Source organism: Ammospiza nelsoni, chromosome 6 (genome assembly GCF_027579445.1).
Source record: "Ammospiza nelsoni isolate bAmmNel1 chromosome 6, bAmmNel1.pri, whole genome shotgun sequence".
NCBI lineage: Eukaryota > Metazoa > Chordata > Aves > Passeriformes > Passerellidae > Ammospiza > Ammospiza nelsoni.
In genome coordinates, this window is record NC_080638.1 from 64,371,978 (window position 1) to 64,387,957 (window position 15,980).

The 15,980-nt window shown below is 50.1% G+C and overlaps 2 protein-coding genes across 2 annotated transcripts in view; one reads left to right on the plus strand and one right to left on the minus strand.

Moving 5' to 3' along the window:
- The window catches only part of FANCM (FA complementation group M), a 58,931-nt gene that overhangs the window by 35,807 nt on the left and 7,144 nt on the right, over positions 1 to 15,980 (minus strand). The window lies entirely within an intron of this gene.
- LOC132075026 (heme-binding protein 2-like) lies at positions 7,346 to 15,546 on the plus strand. Its single transcript, XM_059475157.1, has 5 exons — positions 7,346 to 7,574; positions 11,340 to 11,431; positions 12,447 to 12,588; positions 14,300 to 14,483; positions 15,375 to 15,546. The coding sequence occupies exons 1-5, from the start codon at positions 7,346 to 7,348 to the stop codon at positions 15,544 to 15,546; spliced, it is 819 nt and encodes a 272-aa protein (XP_059331140.1).

A 15,980-nucleotide genomic window follows, 5' to 3' on the forward strand; every position in this document is an offset into this window, starting at 1 on the left:
AGCGCCACTTCATGTGTTTCCCAAGTGTTCAGGCACCCCAGCAGCAGCACAGCTGCCCTGCCCTAAGAGGGCTATGGTGTAACAAGTGCTTAATCCCTTTAGTGTCCCTTCAGCCCACTGAAAAGCATCCAACTAAACCAATAAAGCCAGGCCTAAGTCAGGCTTCCAGCACTGATCCCAGCAGTGGAGTTGGTGGGGAGGAAATGCCCTGACAGCTACAGAGAGCCACGTGTAGAACCCAGTCCGTGTTCATCCATGAGTAACAGCACTCATTTGTTACTCAGGACACTCCTCCATCTGGGTTCCCAGATGCTGTTCTGATGCACATGCTAAATATCCTTAACATGCACATGCTGCTGATGCTCTGGCAGCGTAGAGGCAGCTCTGCTCAACTTCTGTCTGCTTGCTTTGATTATTCCTATGGTTTAGTCTAAAAATTAGTTTATGATATTGTTTATTTACAGGTCTTTTTTATCTTCTTACTCTGTGTGCAGAACCTGTGTGGCATTAAAATGAAAACAGAATCACAGAATGGTTTGGGCTGGAAGGGACCTTAAATCCCACCCAGTGCCACCCCTGCCATGGCAGGGACACCTCCCACTGTCCCAGGGTGCCCCAGTGCCCAGCCTGGCCTTGGGCACTGCCAGGGATCCAGGGGCAGCCACAGCTGCTCTGGCAATCCCAGCCCAGCCCCTCCCAGCCAGGAATTCCTTCCCAATATCTAATTTAAATTAAATCTAAAATCCTAAGGAGTGGAGTGGGAGTAACTGCCATCACCAATGACAGCAGCATGAATCCCCCAAAGAACCAAAACTGCAAGGGGAGATTTGGAAAGGCCCAGGGAAAGTTGGGCAGCCCCAGCTGAGCCATCTCCACCCTGCCCAGCCAGGGCCCAGGTCCCTCACACTGCAGCAGCAGCAGGGAAAGCAGCTCGTAGCAGATAAGGGAATCCACAGCCATGGAGCCAGGATCCTCAGTGCTTTGGGGCATCTTGGGCTGCTCCTCTTCCCTGCGAGGGTGACAGGGGCTGGGCTGGGATTGCCAGAGCAGCTGTGGCTGCCCCTGGATCCCTGGCAGTGCCCAAGGCCAGGCTGGGCACTGGGGCACCCTGGGACAGTGGGAGGTGTCCCTGCCATGGCAGGGGTGGGATTGAATTCCCTTCCAACCAAACCATTCCCTGACTCTACCCTGGGCCATGGGATGGGAGCCAGGCCTGAGGCAGCCCTCCCTGCTCACTCTGTGTCCCCTGGGACACCTGAGACACCCAAAGGTGTCACCTGGGACGCTCCAAGGCCTTCCCAGCCCTTCCAGGTCTCCTTTGTCCCCAGGGGAGCTGGGTCACGGCCTCACAGCTCCCAGGGAAAGCAAGGCAGGACACTCCATCCCAGGCATTCCTTCTAATTAAGGCTCATGGATTAATTCAGCCAAATAAACCACTAACGCTCTAACACCACCAACAAGCAAACACCAACTGGAGGCTGCAGAAGTGCCAGGAATTTCTGGAGGAAAGGGAGGAAATAAATGAAGAAATCAAATGTTGTTTTCTTAAAATACAGCCAAAACCATTCACCAAGCCACTGGGAAGGCTGAACACACAAGGAGTTCATTTATCATATTAGTGAGAACAAAATTAAAAATGCAATTTAGTTTTAAGGGTTTAAAATTCAGAACTTGGTATTTTATCACAGAGTTTTCTACTGTTCTGTTGTTTTTCAATCCAGGCTGTACCTGATGAGTCCCTTTAAAAGGACAGAGACAGAGATGTCTGTGCCAGCTTATAGGAAAAGGCATTGTCCAAATAAACCAAAATGCTGACCATGAAGGAAGAACCCAGTGCTTTTTATTTGAATGGATACCACTGGAATATCTCATTACCCTCCCCTCAAACCCCAAACAGTTGGACATGGGCACACTTGAAATGCGGAAGATGAAGCTTAAACTATATCTCAAGTAGCAGAAACTGATTCAGGCTTTTCACAAATGTTCCTCTTGAAAAGAAATTAATATTTTCATTAAAAAGTAATGGCCATTAAATCTGATATTTCAGTACTGGTTTATGATTTCCTATAGCTGCTGCAGAGTGTTTTTTTCTAAAAAGCAATTTCCATTACCTGTACTTTTCTGTTTCATCCCTTGACCTAGTTACTAACATATAAGAAAATGATATTGTCCCTGTTTGCTCAATGTACACCCCTGTCTGATTTAATCACCTTCTGCAAAACAAGCTGGTGCTGTTATGAAAGGCAGCAGGATGCAGTCACCTGGAGCTTCAGACTCCCAGGGAACAGTAAACACAACCTACTTAGGAGAGCCTCAGCAGCAGGCACTGCTCCCTGCTTCCATTTATCTTGCCTCCATACCTTCATTTTTAATTAAAAAGATAATACTTGGGGAAAAGTCCCCTCAGCCTTTCCAAAACGCTCCAGTGTCGTGTTACCCAAACACAGCCAGAGAATTAATTCCAATTAATTGCTCAGGAGCACTCGTGGCTTTCTGCAGCTCAGTGATGGAGCTCAGAGCTGACAGATTTACAGCCAGCAGATAAAAGACAATTGGCAGAGTTATCCCACCCTGCCCTGGACCTGCCAAGAGCACAAAGACTTGCTCTGTTCCGAGGTATCTCCCACAGCAAACCACAATGAGTTCTTGGAGCCCATGATGAGCTTAGAACCTGGTTTGGAGCTCTGACAGGAGCTGAGCACTTGTGTGCAGGGCAAAGGCCTTGTGTTCCTGTGCCAGCTACACCTCACTAAAAACTGCTCCTAATCTGTTTTCTGTTGGCACAATAAGAAACAAAGGCTCTAAACTAACGCCCTGACCTAATTATTTTAGTGCAGATTTGCAGGGGTTCTTTACCAAAGAAAAACACCCACAAATAACTGTTAGAGTGCCTTTTCTTTCCCAGGGGAGAAGGAGGGGGGGCAGAAACCTGCTGCCAAGCAGGCAGGACCTCCACAAACAGGGACTCCACAGGTGCATCCCCTCCTCAGGAGCTCCCCAGGGGCTGCCAGCCTCCCCTGGGTTTTACAGAGCCACACTGGGCTGAAGGAGAGCTGCACCTTCCTCCAGACCCCCTGGCTCCAGCACTGACAGAGTCCCAGACTAGTTTGGGTTGGAAAGGACCTAAAATCCCATCCAGTGCCACCCCTGCCACGGCAGGGACACCTTCCCTGTCCCAGGCTGCTCCAAGCCCCAGTGTCCAGCCTGGCTTTGGCTATCCAGGGATCCCTTCCCAACATTCTGGGGCTGAGCTGGTGAAGGAAACGAGCCCAGGTAGTGCCAGGGAGGCAGCAGCACAGCCCAACCTCTGCCCTAAGGGGATCCCCCAAACCAGCAGCAGGGAACAACCAAGAGCTCCAGGAGAAACCCAGATCCGTGCTGGCCCTGAGCTGCTCCAGATCCTCACATCCCCAAAGAACTGAGCCAAGGAAGGCAGGGCAAGGCAAGAGGGGGCTGTGCCCACCAGGCCCTGCTGCTCAGGGGGCACTGGGACCCACGGCAGGGCTGTGCCAGGGCAGAGATCCTTCCCACTGCTCCAGGGAAGGGCAGAGGAGGACCCAGAGCACTCCCTGCTCTGGCCCAGCACTGAAATCAGGAAGGCTGGGGTTCCCCAAGTGTGATAGCCACGGAGCAGCCAATATTCCCCAAATAACTTGCAGGAGCAAACCACATTAAGTGTCTGCCTGCTGGGGAGGCTCTGGAGCTCTGACTGGCACTGAGCTTTAGTTATTATCTTGTAAAACTTCAGAGTTGAGACAAACAAACTCTGAACCAAACAAACTCTGAACCAGGCAGAAAAGTGCATTTTGTGCAATTCCTTCCTGACATTTTCTCACCTGGCCAATAAAGGAAGGAGAACAGCAGGGCACCGCAGGGCAGGGTGGATTTTAGCTGATCCTGTCGCTCTCCAAACCCAATACTGCTCAGCCCAGTAATGATCTTGGCACCAAAGTTCTGTTTAAGTTTATATTAACTCATTCACACCCTTCCCAATCTTCCAGGGACATGAGACACGCTGAAAATCCACTGTTTTCCCTGGAAGCAAAAAAATCCAATACTTTGCCCTTTTCTAACACTCAGTTTTCTCCTGTTACAGCATTTTTCCTTTCATAAAGGTTATAAAACAAGACTTCCAGCTTTTACTTTGTAATTTGACCAAGAACAATTTTACTTTTTATTGAGAGATGTTAAAAAATAAGTGGCTTTTCTACATCAACTCACCACTCAGTAAGTGACTGTCAGACAGAAAGGAGCATCCACTGAGGATGGTTTGGATCTGAAATTTTTAAGGCTGAATATCAGCTTTTCTGTTCTATTCAGAGATAGAACCTGCCAGGAATGCACAGAGAACACAGCACCACCAAAACTGTGTTTTCTCAAAGAGTGGCTCTTTATTAGCCAGCAGTCATACACAAAATGAGCAAGTTTGGGGAAAAAACCACAACAAATACAACAAAAATCAGCTTTTTTTCATCTGCAGTAATAATGAGTTCCTCTGTTATTTATCCAGACACAGCCCATCACATCTTCAGTACTCCATCAAATGCACTAATTACTAAGCTCATCAGGAATCAGAGACAAATTAAATACACACAGAGTAATTTGTACAGATGGATTTTTAAACAGGATTTTAAACTCCTCCCAGCCTCTTTCTCCCAGTCAATATTCTGTGGTATTTGGCTTATATAGAGAAATTTAGCTGTGATTTTAAACTCTCTTTCTGCTGGTTGGTTTTCCTTTGTCTTTTCTCTCATCTCCAGCAAAGACGCTTCATACTTAGAAATCATTTCATTTAAGCAACTATTAATTCTCATAATTAATGTGTAGGCAAAAGAGTTGGGATTGTTTTCCATGAATTATTTTCTGCAGGATGGGCAGAAAAGGACCATCCACATGCTGCCTCAAACAGGAATGGCAGTTCCTGGGAGAAATCTCCAAGGATGCCCCCCCTTGGTACTGACAGCCCAAGAGCCAAAGTTCAGTGGAAAATTCCTCAGCCCAGCCCTGGAGTGTGTGCTGTGGGATGTACCTGGGGCAGGGGTGGGCTCCCACTGTGCCTCCCCGTGGGGCTGAGGGTGCAGCCAGGTCTCTGGTTGCTGCCAGAGGATTCCCTGCAGCGAGGGAGCCCGTGGTGCTGCTCTGGGGCAGCTGCCCGTGAAATCAGATCAGCACCCACCCAGACACTAAACAAGCACCAGCTCCAGCCTTGCTCCACGATTTGCCTTCCCAGTGAATTCCAGAGCCTGTGGGGCTGATGCAGTGCCTGCAGGCAGAGCCCAAAGCCCTTGTGAGCTGTGCTTCACTCCCTGCAGCCCCGGCACCCCAAAATCCCTCTCAGGACATTCCCAGCTGCGCCTCTGGTTATGAATTCCCCAGGAGCACTTCCAAGGCACAGCAGGAATTGGGTCTGCCCTGCCAGAGCACATCAGGACTGGCACATCTCAGCTTCTGGGGCAATTCAGGGTTCATTTTCACAGCCAGCTCAGCCCCTGGGGCTGGGGAGCCCAAGCTGAGCCTGGAGAAAGGGACTGCGCAGAAAAAGGGAAAAAAGAGGGGGCAGATTTAGCATCACAACAGTCACATCCCCAGCCTCCAGCTTTCCCTGGAAGCATCAACAGTGCACAGGAAAGGACTATTTTCCTGTTATTCTAAACCCCTAAATGCTCCAGGATTCTCTTTCCTGCCACAACAGCCATTCTATGTTAAATTTGGAATACAAGACAACAGAGCCCACACAGACTCCTGATTCAAACCCAGATCCTGCTTTAATTGCCATCTCCACCCCATAACGGGCTGCCCATCTCCTCATTCAAAGGCTTGTCTCAGCAACTACAAAATTACACAGCTGAAAACCTCCAAAGCTGGACTTCAGCAACTATATATCCCAGAGTTTTTGCATTCCTAATATTTTGGCAAGACCTCAAAGCTCTCCAAATAAAATGAAAGGTCTGTCTTTAAAGTGTGGTTTGAAAGAAGCAAAATAAAATCCCAATAAAGAATAACTAATGGGATATGTAGAGCAGTGGGGAAAATACCACAAAGAGAACAGCTGGGAGAGAGGGAATGAGTGGGAAAACAGCCAGAACACAAACTTGTGTAAATTCTGCTCTGCTCAGTCCCTGCAGCACGGGGTGAAGGGCACTGCCTCTTCAGGAGCGGGCATCCATCCTGGATCCCTCCATCCCTGGCTCCATCCATCCACCCATCCCCGGGTGCCCTGCCCAGCGCGGGGCGGGCAGAGGTGGTATCCCGCCCGTCCATCTGTCCATCCATCCCTCCATCCCTAGGTGGCCTCCTGGAGCTGGACAGGAAGAGGCAGTGCCCTTGGTTCCCCATCCATCATCCATCCACCCATCCATCCATGCGCCCTCCCGGCGCAGGGTGGGCAGTCAGGTACTCCAACCCTCCATCCCTGGCTCCATTCCCCCATCCATCCATCCATCCATCCATCCATCCATCCATCCATCCATCCATCCATCCATCCATCCGTCCGTCTGTCTGTCCGTCCCTGCATGCCCGGGTACCCTGCCCGGCCCAGGGCGGGCAGAGGCGGGTCCCTCATCCCTGGCTCTATCCCTCCCTGCCGGCGCTGGCGGGCAGAGGCGATGCTCGCGGTGCCCATCCCTGGCTCTATCCCTGGCGCTGGGCAGGCAGAGGCGATGCCCACGGTGCCCATCCCTGGCTCTATCCCTGGCGCTGGGCGGGCAGAGGCGATACCCGCGGTGCCCATCCCTGGCTCTATCCCTGGCGCTGGGCGGGCAGAGGCGATGCCCACGGTGCCCATCCCTGGCTCTATCCCTGGCGCTGGGCGGGCAGAGGTGATGCCCGCGTTGCCCATCCCTGGCTCTATCCCTCCCTGCGGGCGCTGGGCGGGCAGAGGCGATACCCACGGTGCCCATCCCTGGCTCTATCCCTGCGGGCGCTGGGCGGGCAGAGGCGATGCCCACGGTGCCCATCCCTGGCTCTATCCCTGGCGCTGGGCAGGCAGAGGCGATGCCCACGGTGCCCATCCCTGGCTCTATCCCTGGCGCTGGGCGGGCAGAGGCGATGCCCACGGTGCCCATCCCTGGCTCTATCCCTGGCGCTGGGCGGGCAGAGGCGATGCCCACGGTGCCCATCCCTGGCTCTATCCCTGGCGCTGGGCGGGCAGAGGCGGTGCCGCGGTGCCCATCCCTGGCTCTATCCCTGGCGCTGGGCGGGCAGAGGCGGTGCCCGCGGTGCCCATCCCTGGCTCTATCCCTCCCTGCGGGCGCTGGGCGGGCAGAGGCGGTGCCGCGGTGCCCCCGCCCCGGTGCCCGTCCCTAGATAAGCCCGGCAGCGGCGGCGCTGGGGGCGCGGAGCGGGGATGGAGACGGGCGGGTGCCGCATGGGCGGTGCGGGGCCCGGCGGCCCCGGCGCGATCACGCTGGAGGAGCTGGACGGGCTGGCCGAGGAGAGCCCCGACTCGGCGTACCACAGCCACGGCAGCAGCCTGGAGGAGGAGGCGGCCGAGCGCATGGACGACGAGGAGCAGGAGCGGCTGCTGAGCTACTGGCAGAGCGTGGGCCGGGGCCACCAGGTGGACGTGCCCCGAGGTAAGGCCGGGATGCGGGCCGGGGCCGGGCTGGGGCCGCGGGGCACGGCAGTGAACGCCCGGCACAGTCCCGAGCCCCCGGAGCCCGGCTCTGAGGCGGCTCCAGCCGTACCCGGGCGGTGCAAAGCTCTCCACAAGGCAGGGAGGCGGCTGCAGCAGCGCCGGGGCGATCTACTCGCACTGAAAACAACCAGCGCGAGTTTTCAGAGCTAATTCAGTGATCCATTCGCACTGAAAACAACCAGTGTGAGTTTTCAGAGCTAATTCAGCGATCCATTCGCACTGAAAACAACCAGCGCGAGTTTTCAGAGCTAATTCAGTGATCCATTCGCACTGAAAACAACCAGCGCGAGTTTTCAGAGCTAATTCAGTGATCCATTCGCACTGAAAACAACCAGCGCGAGTTTTCAGAGCTAATTCAGTGATCCATTCGCACTGAAAACAACCAGCGCGAGTTTTCAGAGCTAATTCAGTGATCTATTCGCACTGAAAACAATCAGTGCGTTTTCAGACCTACTTCAGTGACCGATTAGCACTAAAAACAACCAGTGAGTTTTCAGATCTAATTCAGTGATCTATTCACACTGAAAATAACCACTGCTAGTTTTCAGACCCAAAAACAGCCAGTGCAAGTTTTCAGAGCTAATTAAATTTTAAACTGACCACCTGCAAAAGCGTTCTTCCTAAAAGTATCCCCTCTACCCCTGTATAGTTCTCCAAGGAAAGAGGGCTGTGTTTACAAACGGCCCAGAGTAAACAAGTAAAGGATTGATTTGCTTTCAACAGCTCCCGGGCTCATCTTAGTCAGAGTCGGTTGTTTTCAATTTTAAGAGAGTGGAGAATCTGAAAGAGTGATGAGTCAGAGAAGTCCTAACCAGCAGCAGAGAGCCACCTCAGGCTGAGCTCGGTCAGATTTAACTCTGCCCTGTCCTGGCCAGAGGAGCAGACTGAGATCTGCAGCATCTCTGTCCTGGCCAGAAAACTCACCTTCCCGAGGTGGGGAGAGCCAAACCCTGCCCAGGCTGCACTGGACACTACCAGTATTAAATTACTGTTCTTTAAAAACTCTTTCTATATTCCAACACAGCAAACTGAGTCCATCCTTTTCCAGCCACACTTTGAAGTCTCATCTTAACTCTGCAAAGCTTTAATGACAATTAACGTGCTAAAAGAAGGGTAAGATAGGTCTGAGCAGGGCTCCCTGCCTAGCCTTGCTCTCCCTGCCCCTGGAGGGTCTCTGGATGCCCAGGGCCATCCCAGAGTGTCAGTACTCACTCCAGCAGCCACGGGTTTGTGTCAGGAATGCTGCAATCTGACAGTTCCAGGATCCCCAGGGCACGGAGGGTCTCTATTTAACACTCCTGAGTGCTCAGGAAACCAGAGCCCTTCCCCAGAATTACCTGTTCTGGTAGCCAGGCACTGGGACTCCTAAATTCCATCAGGAGGGATACAAAGTCCAAGGAATAAGTCAAAAGCAGGGTGTGAGCATGTTTTAGTTACATAGTTTTCCGTATTATTTAGTTACACAGTTATCCATATTATTCAGTTACACGGTACTACAGGTTTGCTCTGCAGCACTCAGCACATGTTACTAAAATCAAGATGGAACAACACAAGGTTTTTAGAGTAATAAAAGGTTTTTAGAGTAATACAGGGTCCTGTCCAGGGCTGAAGGAGGAGGGGATTTCCCAGGAGGAGGAATCCCCCTGTGACAAGGAGCAGCCCATGTCCCTGCTCTCTGGGACAGGGACAGGACCCAAAGAATATTTAGGATGGATTTTAGGAAAGGTTCCTCCCCCAGAGGGTGGAATCAGCACTGGAAAAGCTGCCCAGGGAATGGGCAGCCCTGAGGCTGCCAGAGCTCCAGGAGAGAGCACAACACCCTCAGGGATGGCCAGGGTGGGATTGCTGGGGGTCTGGGATGATCCCTGTGCATCACTGAAACCATCGCTGCAGAAAACACAGCTGTCCTGTCCCTCTGCTGCCTGCCTGGCCCCGCACAGGTGGAGCTCTCCAGACTGGGACAACACAGAGCACAGACTCAGAAACTGAAGGATAAAACTCCCCAAAGGACTTTAATCAGTTGTAATCCCTATCCTCTGCATTAATATGGAATGCAAAAAACATAACCCACCCCCACTAATTGATAAAGTAATCTAAAAATAGAGTTAATTCTAGAGTCCTGAAAGCTTTCCTAATTCTTGGAAAATTGAGAGGTGAACTCTACTTTTATTTTTCCCTCAGCCTCCAAAGAGATCCATTTGCATGTCAGTTATTAGTTACATTTTAAATGTTTCCCATGACATACTGCAAAGAAAAAATGTCTACACTTAACTACAATGTAGCTTTTTTACCTTTATTTTTTCCCCCTCCCCTTTGTTTAAGGATCTTTACTATTCCAAACAGCCTTAAGGCTAAACCCCTGGAGTGGATGCCAGGAGATGGAGGTTTGATTCCCAGCTCAGCTACAGATTTACTGAGTGACCTCGGCCAAGTTAATTCTCCTGCATCTTAACTCTCCCCTCCTCTCACACATGGATAATAAATACTCTCCTCCCCCATTATCCTGCCTCTTCCACCTGAGGCACCTCCAGCTCCCCAAAACGGGCTCTGGGAGCTGAAACTCCTCCTTGTCCTGCATGCCCAGCACACACTGTGGGCAGCAGGGCAGGGTTCACATCCAGACTGTCAAACACTGCACATAAAATCGAGTTTCTAATCCTCCAAGTACACAAATGCTTCATCACTCCAGCTCTGGAAGGCAGGGGACAAACTCTTGTGGAAGAGAGGTGTTCCATTCCTTAGACTGACCTTGTGTGACTCACAGTGTGTCTGTGCCTGTCTGGTAGGGATCACATCCTGAGCAGCATTTATTCATGACCTTCCAATTGATCAGAATTGATGTCAGAGCAGCCACAGTTATAGAATTAAACATCCTATGGATGTTTAAAATCCATTCCCACAGCGGTATTTCCTTGAGCCTGCCAACAGGGCAGCCACCCCAATGTCCTTTGTGTGGATACACCTGAACCCAGCAGCACAAGAGGTGCTGAGCTGGGAATGGCCCCTGCACAGGGCCAGGAATGGGGCACAGCCAAAAGCTTTCCTGGACACTGGGGTGGGAAATGTAGGGAATGGGAGAGGGAAACCATTCCTAGCAGCACAGGGGCAGAACCCAGGGAACCTCTGCTGAATTTGCAGGCAACCCTGACATGGGAAGAGATGAGAATCTTGACCCCATGTTTCAGAAGGCTAATTTATTATTTTATGATATATAATATATTAATATATTATATTAATATATAATTGATAAATTAATATTAAGATATTATATTAAAAGAAAATTATATACTAAAACTATACTAGAAGAATAGAAGAAAGGATTTCATCTGAAGGCAAGGAAAGGAAAGGAAAGATAAAATCTTGTGACTGACCAGAGTCTGAGACAGCCAGATTGTGATTGGCCATTAATTAGAGACAACCCCATGAGACCAATCCCAGATGCACCTGTTGCATTCCACAGCAGCAGATAACCATTGTTTACATTTTGTTCCTGAGGCCTCTCAGCTTCTCAGGAGGAAAGATCCTAACAAAATCCTAATAGGGATTTTTCATAAAAGTTGTCTGTGACAAACCTGTCCTAGGAAAAGCTTTTACCTTGCCTAGAGAAGAGCAAACCAGAGCAGCCACAAAGATCCCCAAGGGAATGAGGCACATTTCAGTCTCGTTTCTGCAGTCTCACGTGGGAACTGTGGTTCTGTTGCAGACATGGCAGAGCCCATCCAGCAGCTGACCAGGAACAACAACCCCCAGGAGAGGCAGAGCATCCCCTTCACCCTGATCCAGCGCAAGGAGAAGGTACTGCTGCCCCTCCTGCACACAGGGCTGCCGCCCTGGCCCCCAGAATGGCAATGGGCTCCTCACAAAGGGATTTCAACTCTGTGGGACTCTGAACACGAGTGCAAAACATTGTGACTGTGCCACTGCCTCTCAATTGGAACACCTCATCCCTTGGACATGTGTAATTTTCTTTTTTGCAAGCCAGAAGATGGCCAGGAATTATACCCTTTGAAACATAATTAATTTAACAAAAACCCCTCTTTGCCATTTGAAATAAAATGCCCCTTTTCTTCACTTAAATTGCTGCATTTGCTCCTTTTCAGTCATGTTGATAAAACCTTACAAAGAGTACTTGAAGAGATGAATAACTGAATTTAAAACTAAAAATGTATTTCTGTATTACGGATCATTATGAAACAAAGCAGCAATTTATAAACCCATATTATCCTCTAATAAAAAACTGAAATTAATGTTCAGCAAATTGCTTGCAGCTCAGGAAATGTGCAAACAAATGTTTAATCTTAAATCAAAACCATGAAAACCTTTACTGACCATCTGTGAGGGCTTTTTGGCCACATTTCTTTTAAATAGATTAAAATAATTCACACTTATAAATATCATCATTTGAGAGCGTTTCATTTAAACACTCGAGTGTGTTTAAATGAAGTGGGGAATGCTGACTGTTTATGCTTAAAGCATTTTTTAATGTTACAGTATTACTGTAACAACTGCAGCTAAAAAATGAGGTTATTCAGTGTTAATTGCAACTAAATGTTTAATAGTGCCAGTCCAAAAGATAACAGATCCTTATTTTAAAGGAGAACTACCTAAAAATCTGCTGAAGTCAGTTTTGATCCAAGATTAGCAGTGTATTCCTTGGTTTATAGGAGGAAGGATTAAAATTCATGTTTCTTTCAAGGTCATGGCACTGAGAGCTGAAAAGACGCAGTTCTTGTGCTTCACTTGTATTTGTTTGCCTGATGTTTTTAGCTGATTAAATGACAATCCCAAATTCTTCCCTGTGTGTCTGCAGCTGGGAGATCTGCTCTATGAGAAAAGGCAGTATGGGAAAGCCAAGTGGGCTTGTATCAAGATGAAAGAGAAGCAGTATGAGCAGAGCATCTGCCTCGGGTTCATGAAGCTCATGAGGTACATCTGTGAGCAGAACTCCTCAGGTAATGACACCCCAACCCCACAGCAGCTAGAAAATTGTGTTTCTGCCCTCTCTGCTGATTAGGGAGATGCTTTGAACAGCTTGTCCCAAATACACACCCTACAGAGATGTTTTTTCCATCATACAGCCTTTCTATAAAAATCACAGAAATCCTGGGATGGCTGGGGTTGGAAGGAGCCTAAATCCCCTCCAGTGCCACCCCTGCCATGGCAGGGACACCTCCCGCTGTCCCAGGCTGCTCCAAGCTCTCTGCTGTAAATCTGCCATTTCCTACAGGATTTGCAGAGTTTCATTTTCACAGCAGCACTGAAATCACCTGGCAGAGTGTGATACCAAAAGGGAGCAGAGTTTTCTGCCTCCTTCCCTTTAGTTCAAGCTATTAAATTGTCCCTGTCCCAATGGACACGGCAAATTTGTGGTTGAAGCATGTTTTCCAGCAAGATAATCCAGTTTTAGCTCAAAATAATGGCAAATCCACCATGTCCTTGAGAGCTTGTGCCTGCCTGTAAAATGCGCACCTGGTGTGCAATCCAATTTAATCTGGTTTTCACTTCCAGACATCAGTTCTCATGTTTTTCATCCTCCAGTTACTATCAAGTTTTGTCATGCTCAGTGCTCTGTGCTGTAATTGACTCAGCCCTTAAGTATCTTTCCAAGAAAATACAAACATTGATCACAAAAGCTTTTCCTTCCCCAGGGTACCTTCCCCATTCTTTTAACACTTTAATGTGGTTTAAAAGTAATTTTAGCTCCAGAACTGCAGGGTTGTTATCAAACTGTAAAGAAAGGAAGTTCCCTCTGCCTCCTGCACTCCAAACACACAACAGTGCAAAAAAAAAATACTGCAATATTTTTAACAGCAGCAAACCCTCAGTGAATTCACAGAGCAGCCCCTTCTCTTGCCTGCAGTTTTGTTCCCAAATATTCAAACCATGACACAAGGTCAGTTTGAAGATAAACACAACTCCTTTAGGAGAGGGAAAGACTTCAGGCAAACTCCCTGCCCTGCATGAAGAGGGGAGAGCTCACCAAATGCTGTGTTTTGGACACAAATGCACAAACATCTGCACACACACACAGACTACAAAGCACAGGGAAATCATGGAGTCACAGATGGTTTGGGTGGGAAGGGACCTTAAAGATCTCCCTGTTCCACCCCTGCCATGGCAGGGACACCTCCCACTGTCCCAGGCTGCTCCAAGCCCCAGTGTCCACCTGGTCTGGAACACCTTTAGGGATGCAGGGGCAGCCACAGCTGCTCTGGGCACTCACTGCTCCTCCAGCTTGGAGCACACCCACACTGCCCAAACCACCCCAGTGAAATCCCTTCAAACACTTCAGGTTTGAAGCAGCCTGATACTGACACTTTGTAGACTGTATGATTATTTGTTGTATGATTATTCCTCTACATTTCTATCTACTGATGAGGATCTTACCCTTCCACTATACTAATTACAATCCCCTTCCAATCCTTGGAATCTGGTTTAAACCCAGAGAAGAGTAATAAACATAGTCCTGTTCATACTGGCCCTATCCCTAAGCCTAAGCATCCTCTTAACTGCACTAAACTTTTGACTCACCCAAACAACCCCCCACTCAGAAAAACTATCCCCACACGAATGTGGATTCGACCCCCAAGCCCAGCAGGCAGGCACAGTGTGCAGAGCTTCCCCTGAGTCTCCTGAGTGCCCTGACCCCCTGTATGTGGGCAGGGCTGTACCTGGGCATCACCGTGCCCATCGTGACCATCGTGCACACCAACGAGGCGCAGTCGGCGATGACACAGGCGGTGACAGTGGCCTATTACCTGCCCGAGGTGCTGCAGGACGAGCCCCCACACCCCTTCGACTCTGACATCATCATCGAGGAGTGGCCTGCCACCATTGTCTACAGCAGGTGAGAAATGCTCTAACTGCTCTGATCAACCCAGGAAAAACACCCAGCTCTCAGTCCGGCCACGTTAGGATTTTTAGACCTTGTAAAACTTAATTTCAAGAGTTGTAAAAGCTGCCTGGTCAGGAAATAAAGGTTACAAAATTATAACAGGGAAGGGTTTTGGGCACTGCCCAGGCTCCCCATGGAATGGGCAAAGCCCTGAGGCTGCCAGAGCTCCAGGAGGGTTTGGGCACCACTGCCAGGGATGCCCAGGGTGGGATTGTTGAGGGTCTGGGCAAGGACAGAATTGGAATCCACAATCCCTGTGGGTCCCTTCCAGCTCAGGTTATTCTATATTTATATCAATTACTTGGTAAAATGATGCATCTGTAATTGTGTGCTAAAATACCCTCAGACTATTCTGTGTAGTCGGGAACAAAGTGTCTGACATGGCACAGAAAAAATGGTTTGGGATTAATCACAGTCAGTACCATTGGTGAAACACAACCAAGTCATTCAGAAGGCATTTGTGGAAAAATAGTGGGTTTGAAATGAACACAGTGGCTCTGGAAGAACAGTGGGTTTAAAATGAGTCACAGAACGAGCTAGGTTGGAAAAGACCTTTGAGATCACTGAGTCCAACCTATGCCCTCACACCACCTTTTCACCCAGACCATGGCACTGAGTGCCACTTCCAGGCTTCACTTAAACACCCCCAGGGATGGTGACTCCACCACCTCCCTGGGCAGCCCTTTGCAATGCCCAGTCACTCTTTCCTGAGGAGCTTTTCCCTCAGGTCCAGCCCAAATCTCCCCAGGTGCAGGTTAGGGCTGTCCCCAGGGTGCAGAGCCACCCCAGCAGCATCAGGGAGCTGTGGAAGCAGCCAGAGCTGATCTGAGCTGACCCCTGCAGGAGCTTCCGAGGGATCACCAACGAGGACTCCATCATGAGGGAGATCAACCTGCTGGCAGCCATCCTGGAGAGCCCCGAGCTGTGCCTGCGGGACACGTTCATCATCGCCGGCTACACCAACCCCGCGGCCGCCAACCGCCACAACGAGATCTGGTTCCTGCAGCGGCCCTGAGCTCCTCCTGCTGCTGCCCTCGGAGCCTCCTGCTGCTGCTGCTGCCCTCGGAGCCTCCTGCTGCTGCTGCCGCCCTCGGAGCCTCCTCCCCTCACAGGTGACCCCAGGTGTCCCCTGTCACAGGTCAGCACTGGGCATCTCAGCTGGGTTAGGGGCAGCCAGCCCAGCTCAGCTCCCCAGGCACACATCCCTATGGTAACTCTCACTGATTTCATGGAGGGTTTTAGCACTTTAAAGTTAGTTCACCTCTTCTATCTTATTGACCAGGTAAGGGAGGCAGAAACCTCTTCCCTTCCACATCCCCAGCCTGCCTGTGGCTCGGGATGGTCCCTGAGGACATCCTGGAGCCCTGGCCTGCTCCAGTGCTGAACAAAGACCCCGCTGGGGCTCTCAGTGTGACACACCAAACCCACCTCACACAGGCACAGCAAGAA

Bases quoted from the DNA above. Each gene is read 5' to 3' on its own strand.
- LOC132075026 (XM_059475157.1), top strand. From the start codon at position 7,346: ATGGAGACGGGCGGGTGCCGCATGGGCGGTGCGGGGCCCGGCGGCCCC. The intron at 11,432-12,446 runs GTACTGCTGCCC...GTGTGTCTGCAG, and splicing joins TGATCCAGCGCAAGGAGAAG to CTGGGAGATCTGCTCTATGA. The intron at 14,484-15,374 runs GTGAGAAATGCT...TGACCCCTGCAG, and splicing joins GCCACCATTGTCTACAGCAG to GAGCTTCCGAGGGATCACCA.